The sequence below is a fragment of the Delphinus delphis genome, chromosome 20, assembly GCF_949987515.2.
Source record: "Delphinus delphis chromosome 20, mDelDel1.2, whole genome shotgun sequence".
Lineage (NCBI taxonomy): Eukaryota > Metazoa > Chordata > Mammalia > Artiodactyla > Delphinidae > Delphinus > Delphinus delphis.
In genome coordinates, this window is record NC_082702.1 from 40630417 (window position 1) to 40640761 (window position 10345).

Sequence of the window (10345 nt, forward strand, 5' to 3'; positions counted from 1 at the left end):
AATCTTGACAGACCTACCAGAGTCAAGATTCACCTTCAAATACTTACTGCTCGAAGTCTTTTTTTTTTAACTGAGGTATAAGAATAATTCCTACTTTACAGAATCATTATTGTAAGTATTTAATAAGAATGTATGAAAGAAAGTCTTTAACTATTAAGTCTCTATCTGAGGACCAGAAGGGGAAAGTTGAGGCCTAAAAATTATTTGGAATAATATATGTGTGTATAAAAGGCCTTCATATAGTGAACATGTGTAGAGAGTTAAAAGTGAGCCATCCCTTTCCCCTACCTTATTTCCATTCCCCAGAATTGGCCCTCTTTAAGTTTGATGTGATATCACCTTGATTGAGCAGATTGGTAGCACCATAAATTCATGATCCCAAATGCAGCTGGGCTCCTGAATAATCCAGCTGTTTGTCCTCATCAATTGTGCTCGCATTCTCCTCAGCGAGTTTGTCCATTCATTCATTCATTTCACAAATGTTTGGGTGCCTGCGATGTGGGAGGTTCCATGACAGAGTGGAATAAATCATTGTTAACTTTCTTTAAACCTCTGATCTTCCTTCCCTTTTCTCTTTGCCTCCGTGGTCTCAGTATGTAACCTCTTTTCCTACTTCACAAAAAAATAAAGGCAACAGGTTGAAACTTCACATTTCCTGTTATCAGATGTGTAAATCTACCTGCATTCATCCTCTTTCCCCATCTGCTACTAGAGAGTTTGTGTCACTCTTGTCTGTGGCCTGTCCCTTTGCCCTGATCCCACTCTCCTGTGTTCTTGGCAGCCTTTCCGTGGTCAGGTATCGCATCTTTACCTTCATTTTCATGTTCTCACTCCTTAATCTTTCGCCTCAACTCCAAATGTGCTTTCATCTCTCTTGTCTTTTTTTTAAAAAAGTCTTTCCCTTCTAGGTTTAACTCTTGTTTCCTTTCTAGCCAATGCTCATGAAGAGTTATATCCCTCACAGCCCTCTCTTCCTCAGCTTCTAGTTTCCTTCCCATCTGGCTTATACCCATCACTCTATAAAGTGACTGACTAAGATCACCAGTGACCCCACATTGCAGAATGCAGGAAATGTTCAACTCCCCCATCTGCCTTGATCTCTTAGCATCATTATTCATAGCGGGCTGCACCCTCCTCCTTAAAACACTGTCTTCCTTTGGCTTTCATGGCACTACATCCTGTTGGTTTTCTTCTGATTTCTCTGACTGTTCCTTCTCAGCCTTCTCTTGTTTTAATCCTTTTTCCTCTCACTGGCCTTAACTGTTAGGTTTCTTAAGGCATGACCCATACTGTTTCTTTCTTTGCCTTAGTGATTTCATCAGTTCTCTTGGTCTCACTCAAATCCGTCCTCTGATTAAGGCTTATGTACCCATCTATTCCTTGCCATCCCTATCCCTACTTGATATCATTGGCATTTCACCTTCAACATGTCCAAAACTGAAGGTCTAAAAGCCCTTTACTCCCTTGCCCCAGAGATAAACACAGCTTGGGCTTCAGCCTTGTTCCACTATTCCTTGTCTCAGTAAATGGCCCCACCATCTGCTCAGTTTTCCAAGCCAGAAACCTGGAGGTCATTCCTGATACCCACCTTTCTCTTCCTCACTCTCTGGCCAGTCACTCAATCCTGTTGATTCAACTTCTTAGGTCTCTCATCACTCTTAGTTCTTCTCCTTCCCTCCGTACCCACTGCCATCTCCTTTATCCAAACCACCACCTTCTTTCACCTATCCAGTTTCAACGTCTCAACTAGTCTCCCCACGTCTGTTATTCTTTTTATTCATTTTCTGTATAACAGCCAGAGTATTTTAAGAAGCAGAAAGAAATGTATTCTTAACTCTTTGAAATGCTTGTTTGTGTTTTCACAAGTTGGACCGCGCTTTCTATTTTGCTTTCAGGTGTCCACTTGCGAAAGCAGCATTCCTACATTGAGCAGGGCAAGAAATGCCGATACTGCGATGCTGTGTTTCATGAGCGCTATGCCCTCATCCAGCACCAGAAGTCACATAAGAACGAGAAGCGCTTTAAGTGTGATCAGTGTGATTACGCTTGCAGACAGGTAGAGCCTTTCATAGTTAGAAAATGGTTGCTGTCCCATTATTGTTAGGTTTTATCAGGGGGTTTTTATATACCTTGTATGGTGACTATTTTTAAGGATATTTTCAAACGTGGTTTATGAGATTGTCACTGAAGGTCCTGCTTCTCGATTGTATCATGTCTGGTTCCAACTGACAGTTTTATTCAGTCACACCTTCCCCTACCCTCCACCTGCTCCAGGCAGACTGCTAGCTTTTCTCAAAACCATGGGAAGTAAGTCCCGGACTTGAGAGAAGGGAAGAATCTGGTTCTGGGGCCTGATGCTTGGGAGTGATCTACAGAAGCAGCCCAGCAGGAGTGAGCGTATCTATCCTAGGATTTGGGGAAGCAGTTTTGTACCCCAGTATGGTTAACTTTATCCTCTCAATAAGCAGCTTTGAGCCTAGACCCTTGGGAGTGAAAGGTCTTGTCAGCTACACGCACACAGATGGTGGCTGAGGTAGCAGCCCTAGGACAGGCTCTGAGACCTTCCCCACCCCACTTTCTTTCAGGAGAGGCACATGATCATGCATAAGCGCACCCACACCGGAGAGAAGCCTTATGCCTGCAGCCACTGCGACAAGACCTTCCGCCAGAAACAGCTCCTTGACATGCACTTCAAACGCTATCATGACCCCAACTTTGTCCCCGCGGCCTTCGTCTGTTCTAAGTGTGGGAAAACATTTACACGCCGGGTAAGAGTCAGAACTTTACTTCCTGTCTTACAGTTCTTGATACCACGTTCTTGAGCTTCCACTGCAAAGCAGGGCAGTCTTTTCCACTGAGCTTATAAATATAGAGATGAACTGTCATTTGGAAAAGGGTCAGTCATCCCCACCTTGAGGTTTTCTGTCCATGTGTGAACCCTTCCACTGATGGGGAACTCAGTATATTTTTATTTATTTATTTATTTGGCCGCACCAGGTCTTAGTTGTGGCCTGCAGGATCTTTGTTGCAGCATGTGGGCTCTTTAGGTGCATCATGTGAACTCTTAGTTGTGGCATGTAGGATCTAGTTCCCTAACCAGGGATCGAACCCAGGCCCCCTGTTTTGGGAGTGTGGAATCTTAGCCACTGGACCACCAGGGAAGTCCTGGGAACTCAGTACTTTTTTTTTTTAACAGTTCTGTGCTGGATCTTCACTTAGGGCCATGTTTGTCAGGTCTGCACAGGACAGGGAGGTTGGTCTGATTCTCCCCTGCTCAGAGGATCCAACCTCATCTTCTGAGCAACTCTCCTCTCTTGCCCACCCTTGTCTCTCTCCCTGCCCCCTCCAGATGGAGACCATTTCCTCTGATGGGGAGAGTATGTTCAGGACACATTTAGCAGATACTAGAACATTGAGACTTAATAGGATTCCCGCCCCAACACCCGCTGCCCCCCGGTTGTTTTTTTTATTAAACTAAAAGAGAACTTCCAATTTTAATCTTACCTTTTTTAGTAATGTGAAAGAGGGTTTTGTTCCTTTTGTTAGAATACCATGGCAAGACATGCTGATAATTGTGCTGGTCCAGATGGTGTAGAAGGGGAAAATGGAGGAGAAACGAAGAAGAGTAAACGTGGAAGGAAAAGAAAGATGCGCTCTAAAAAGGAAGACTCCTCTGACAGTGGTAAGTAACTTGTTTCTTGAGTTAGTTATACATGGCAGGTTTTGGTGCAGAGTTTCCAGTGTATTTACATATGGACATGCTGGGTTACAGAGATAAGCCAGTCTCTCATACTTCCTTTAAACCTCTAATCTTCCTGATGTGTGTATATATTTACAACAGCAGTTAGTTTATCCCTGGAGCAAATTTTCTTTTTTTTTCTTTTTTTTTCTCATGGCATTCCATTGCTTGATAAGATATTATATATTATGTTCAGTTAAAGCTGAAGCAAAATTAATATCTTTACTCAATTTACTCAGATTAGTGATATTCTAAGGCCAGCAGAGTTTCTTTTCTATGTTCATAGCTTTTACATTTAGGAAGCTGGTCTAGATTTGAGCAGTGAATCTAATGGACATGAAGAAGGTTGCTTAAGCATCCTGACCAACTTCTGGTTTGACTGCCTGTGTCAGCCTAGCCTTGAGATGTGTTGATCAAATCCATGAAGGTCAGCCTTTCTCTTCCTACCTTAATCTCTCCATTTATAATTTAAAACTTTGCTTATTTTCCTACCATTGATGTTCTTTGGGGTGTTAGTCATGAAATCCAGACAGAAAGTATATGCGTTGTGGTGCTAGACTCATGAAAGGGGTGGCAAACAAAAGTGTTGGTAATGTAGGAATCACGTTTGATTATACAAACTTATTCCATAGTGTTAGGTTTTATAATGTGGATACTTGGGCTACTGGCAGCCAGTTAAGAAGTCACATCTGTGACTTAAAGATTTAAGGTTTTTGTGGAAAAGGATGTAGAGGGGTTTTGTTTTGGAGAATGCACTTATAGATGATGCCTAATGTATTTCTAAGGAGTTCTCATTTTGTCTTCTGCATTGCTTGTCAGTAGAAATAGTGGGGAAGGAAATGAAATTTCTGAAAATGTGTTAAAGAACTTATGTTACTTTATTGGTTTTATTATCAAACTTGTTCATGAAAGTACTAGGGGTTTTTTTTGTTGTTTGTTTGTTTGTTTGCGGTACGCGGGCCTCTCACTGCTGTGGCCTCTCCCGTTGCGGAGCACAGGCTCCGGACGCGCAGGCTCAGCGGCCATGGCTCATGGGCCCAGCCGCTCTGCGGCATGTGGGATCTTCCCGGACCGGGGCACGAACCTGTGTCCCTTGCATCGGCAGGCGGACTCTCAACCACTGCGCCACCAGGGAAGCCCCAGTACTAGGTTTTTAATACTTAAATCTATAACAAAGTCCCTTTTGTTTTTTTATCTTAATAAAGACTTCACTTTTCTATTCAGAACTTTAACTGTTTCTGGGAGAATATTCATCTAAGCATAAGAGTAGTTTATTTTTTGCTGCCTTTTTTAGTAGAAAATCTATTTTAAGCAATATCTTCATTCACTCGGTTTTAAGTGAATGCCTCTTTTAAAATGTCACTTTGCTTAATTTTTATAAAGCGCATCACTCTCTACTGAGAATTTTGTGGGATCCCTTTGTTTGCCTAAGAAATTGAGTGGACTGTTGGGAGGTGCCAAGGAATGTCAGAGGGCCTCAAGTACCAGCAGAGATCCACAGATAACCTTGAGCTTCAGGATACCTGTAGTTGCTCTTCGTTGCAGAGCCTCCTACTCACAGACATTGTCCCATACCCTTTTTTCTTATGGTTCTTCCCTGTTCATTTCTGTGGTTCATCTCCCAACAAGACCAGTTCTATTCTCTAATTGTACTTTACCAGAAGCATCTTTCACCTGCAGAGTTTATTGACAGTTCCTAATAGGTTGCTACAGTTCCTCCTTTTGTCTTCTGCACTGCTGGTTTGTACAGCACAGTGTTTGGTTTTGGACCTCATACCTAGTGTCTCTCTTTTTTTTTTTTGCGGTACGTGGGCGTCTCACTGTTGTGGCCTCTCCAGTTGCGGAGCACAGGCTCCAGACGCGCAGGCTCAGCGGCCATGGCTCACAGGCCTAGCCGCTTCGCGGCATGTGGGATCCTCCCAGACTGGGGCATGAACCCGCGTCCCCTGCATCGGCAGGCGGACTCTTAACCACTGCGCCACCAGGGAAGCTCCCTAGTGTCTCTTTATCCCAGAATTTCTGGGCTGGTGAAGGCCACACAGTCATATTTGTTCCCTCCCAGAAGTTCTGCCTGTTGGCCATCGGCAGAAATTGACCAGCAGAGTCTACTGCTATTTTCAAAGGCTTTTTGCCAAAGTCTCTCCCAGCCAATAAACCTTTGACCCTATTAACCTTCTTTGTGTGCTTTTTCCCCCAATTCTGACTGAATTTGTTTAATTTTCTAGGCATTGGGCCAACTTAGGCAATAGGGGGCTTGAATAACTTCAGCAGGAAAGCGTGTCGTCCTTGACACTCTGCCACGTACCAGTACGTTCCCCACATTTTCACTTAGGATTTCAGTCACTTGGCAAATAAGGCATTTTGTCCTGAAGATCAGGCATTTACCCACAGACTTCTAAATTTAAACATTTGGTGCTAGAGAAAGAGAATGTGCTTGTAACCTGCATTTCTTGGAGGAAGGCAGGCGGGGTACATTTTGTGCCTTGGCAATGGGGGAGGGGTAGCAAGAACTCTTTGGTTGCCTATAGGTGTGGGCAGCAGAACAGCCCCAAACTGTGGTTAGCTGTGCCTTACAAATCACTTAGCTTCTCTCTATTTCTATAAAATGAGGGTAATATCTCTTACTTAATGAAGCCTAAATGGAATAATGGAGAATTTTTAAACTGTGATGTACCGTGTAAAAATCAACTGTGATTATGTAGTAGAATGTAAGTTACAGAGCACGATTACAGACATTATCTCAGTCCTTGTGATCCTTGGGAGTGCTTTAGAGATTACACAAGGAAACTGAGGTTCAGTGTGGTCATGGTCCCAGGTCACACACTTAGGAGATCTGAGACTCAAAGCCATATTATCAGGCTCCTCGTCAGTGTTCTTTCTATAGTAGTTCCCTCTCCTTTTATGTGATAATGGCAGTCGGGAGAAGGTAAGGGAGTTAAGAATGACCTGTTAGGTTTGGAACAGCTGGGAATTAAATTAAATCCCAAAACTTGGCCTTATGCTTTTCCTAGTAAATAGGACCTCACGGTGCTTCAAGAACTTCATACACACAGACATGCATGCACACCTTCTACCACTCTTCAGGGGTCCATATCAGGCTTAGTGTCCTGCTTTATCCTTGTGTAGTAGGTAGAGGGAACATTTGTTTCATTTTCAACTTAGAACACCATTTGTGGGTTTTTTTTATATAACTGGCATATTGTGGAGTTGCCTCTAAGAATTCAAAACTCAATATTCTGATATCTAAAGCTTAGAGAAAAAAGTAATATCCAGTCCACATAAAATATGAATAATAGTATTTGGGTTGATTTGCTTATTCTGCATCAATACCAGTGTACTCTGTTAACACTGATAACAAAAATTCCAGTGAAAGCATTTTTTAAATGGGCTTTTAACGATGAAAATAAATACGTAACTAGACTTCACAGAATATGTGATTATTTGTGTGTTATTTTTTCTTCCACCACTCTTCTCCTTGCCCCACTACCTCTTCTTCCTGATTTCATGAGAAGAAAATGCTGAGCCAGACCTGGATGACAATGAGGATGAGGAGGAGCCTGCCGTGGAGATTGAACCCGAGCCAGAGCCTCAGCCTGTGACCCCAGCCCCACCACCTGCCAAGAAGCGGAGAGGACGCCCCCCTGGCAGAACCAACCAGCCCAAACAGACCCAGCGTAAGTTGACTGTCTCAGCACAGCAGGCTGGCGTCCTCTCCTAACACGTGGGGAGGCCAGACAGGTCCTTATTCTTTGGGTAGATGGGAACTGAGCCATGAGAACAAATTAAGGTCACACTGGGAACAAACTCTCAGGAAGCGATTTTTTGGTTTTTACGGAGGAACATCTCTAGAGGCCTGTTAGGTTTCAGTAGGAGAAAATCCAGAGTAGAAGGGTACTTATGTTCTACAAGGTGGGTACTGTTAATGTGGGAGAGTTTTACAAAACAACCAGAGTCATAGTCAGCTGGCAAAATTGATGTGGTAATGAACGTAAAACAGCCAAATTTTAAAAGATAGAGGGAAAAAGCAATTTCTGAGCTGACACTGTCCCTCCTAAGAAATCCAGGCTGGTGGATTCTATTGCTGGCCTCCTGATTTATGAGAGGACACAGAGGAGGTGTTCACCCTCCACGTCACACCACGTAGCAGTCCTGTACGGGACGTGGCCCTTGTGACAGCAGGCTCTGCAGGGTCTCAGATCTCTGTCCTATTCATGAATCTCCTAAAAGCTGGCAATTTTTTTTTCTTTCTTTAACAAATACAGGGTTTCATCTATTTTTTTAACATGCTCCCTGAGCCCCGTGTCCAGATGTCTTATTGCAATGGGGTGGTTGACTCTAAAGATCCCGGGAACTATTTTGCCTACACACATTTGAGTGAGTGAACTGGCGGGAGGGCGCTGGGTGTTGGGAGGACTTCAGACTCAAAAATGTCAGGTTCTTTGCTATAGGTGGGTCATCTCTAAAACGGACCTACATCCCACACTCTGTGAAGTATTCCTAGTCCCGCACCATCTGCATTTTTTGCCTATCTCACACACAGTATTATGAAGCCCAAATTTATGACATTTAAACTCAAATTTATGAGTTTTTTAATACGCAATTTGGGAGTCATATGAAGAGGAGTGTCAACATTTTGTTCTTTGATAGTATCTAGAGTAGTGGGGCTTTGTGTATGGCCGCATTTTAGGTTATTAGGTCTTTTTGATTGACTTTCTCTGTATCGAATCTAAGGCTTTCCTGTGTTGCTGACATTCATTTAGTGTCAAGTCTGAAAAGACCCTTGCAATCCTTGGGGGCTTTAATGGAGCATTTGTTTTGTTCATGCTCTTCTTTGCCAGCAACAGCCATTATTCAGGTCGAAGACCAGAATACAGGTGCAATTGAGAACATTATAGTTGAAGTCAAAAAAGAGCCAGACGCAGAGCCCGCAGAGGGGGAGGAAGAGGAGCCCCAGCCAGCCGCCACAGACGCCCCCAACGGAGACCTCACGCCCGAGATGATCCTCAGCATGATGGACCGGTGATGGCGGGGCCTCGCTCGTTGCCAGGACTGCTCTGGGCTGTGTTTAAACGGCCCGCATCTTAATTTTTCTCCCTTCTTTCTTCTTTTGGCTTTGGGAAAAGCATCATTTTACCAAACATACTGAGAACTAAAACTTCAAGGATGATGTTAGAAAAATGTGATTTAACTAGAACTTGCTGTTTGATGTTAGCAAATAATGGAATGTTCTGAGTCCCTGAGGGTTTACTGTGAAGTGCTGAGGACAGTGTTGACGCCTAACTGGTTTTCTTAGATGGAAACAGAGACATTGAACCCTCTCTCTTGCTATGGTAAACCACTCCAGAAACCACCACTGGGTTTCCCAGAGTTCTATGGTCTTCTTCCCAGGAGAGTTTTTAATTGTAAATGCAGACTTGGGAAGGACTTAGACTTTTAAACTGGTTTTTGCTTTTGCTTTGCCCTGACTCTCTTTGCTTGGAGTCAGTTGCACACCAGTAGTATGGCATGCTACGATTGGTTTCTGTCCTGAAGACTTTGCCTCTTTCTTGGCAAAGTTTCTGGTATGGTCAAGCTTGTAAATAACTTTTTTTACATTTTAATCTTTTCCATTAATTAAGAGGTTGAAAAGTGCAGTGTAAGAAAACCCAGCATTTTAATTACTTGCAAATTAAGTTTCCACAGACTGTAGTATGTAAATGTTGACAAGGAATTGGATCACAATCATGTAGCAGAATGGCACCCAGACTGCTGCCCGCTAGTGACGGACACCCACATGGAAGATCATAATTTTCCAGCCCATGGAGCCAGCATTTGAACCTTGTACAATTAACTTTGTTATGATTTCCCATCTACATTTTCTTTGCTTTGTTTGTAGCTGAATTTTGTGTTTTATACATCCTCTGTTAAAGCAGAAGGGTGATTATGAGTGGGTCACAGCAGCTCTTAAAAGCTGGGCCAGAAAATTTCACTAGGTCAGTAATTTAAACTTTGAATCTTCAAAAAATAATAATGTGAAGCAAAACCAACTAAAAAGTGATTCTTGCACATGAACTGTCACATGTTTAAAATGTGTTTTTTAGAGAGCCTCAGTCTTGCTGATTTCAAACACTTTTTTCTTCTGTGTATTGCTTTTAAGAGAGCCATCAGTTAGCTATCAGACTCTAGGTTGATGCATTTTGTACTTAGCTGTACTGTGTGATATTTTTCATTATTTTAGGACGCCAACATGAGACCTGTAATAAAATATGTAATGGGGTTGAAAGCTGGGGAGGAGGATCTACTGCTGTACAGCTAATAAATCATAACGGATTAACAAGTGCTCCAAACACTCCAACTTGTGTGATTCCTGCTTAACGAGGGGCCCAGAGGGGTCTATGTGCGTAGCCTCAGGCGGTGCAGGCCTCCTCGCCCTTCAGACGCAAGCTATGTTTCCAGGATGACCACTTCCTCTCTAGCAAATGAGAGATGATCTTGGCAGGTGATGGAATATTGAGTGCATCCTGCTGCAAGTTTCAGTGCCCCAAAAGTGGTATGTGAGTAGAGAGGTGAGTGTATACAGCTGCCAGCCCCATGATCCAACTGAAGAGCCGGTTGCCTGTGGTAGAG

General features: G+C 43.2%; 1 protein-coding gene across 3 annotated transcripts in view; it reads left to right on the plus strand.

The window, feature by feature from the left end:
• CTCF (CCCTC-binding factor) overlaps positions 1–10082 on the plus strand; it is a 49316-nt gene extending 39234 nt beyond the window's left edge. For 2 of the 3 annotated variants that reach the window (XM_060000276.1, XM_060000275.1), the window contains 5 exons: positions 1896–2056; positions 2586–2768; positions 3547–3682; positions 7252–7413; positions 8578–10082. In XM_060000276.1, the coding sequence (XP_059856259.1) occupies positions 1896–2056; positions 2586–2768; positions 3547–3682; positions 7252–7413; positions 8578–8762 (827 nt within the window). In that variant the 3' untranslated portion in view covers positions 8763–10082. The remainder of the gene's footprint in view (positions 1–1895; positions 2057–2585; positions 2769–3546; positions 3683–7251; positions 7414–8577) is intronic. The other variant, XM_060000277.1, reaches the window with a different exon arrangement.
• The last annotated feature ends 263 nt before the right edge of the window (positions 10083–10345 follow it).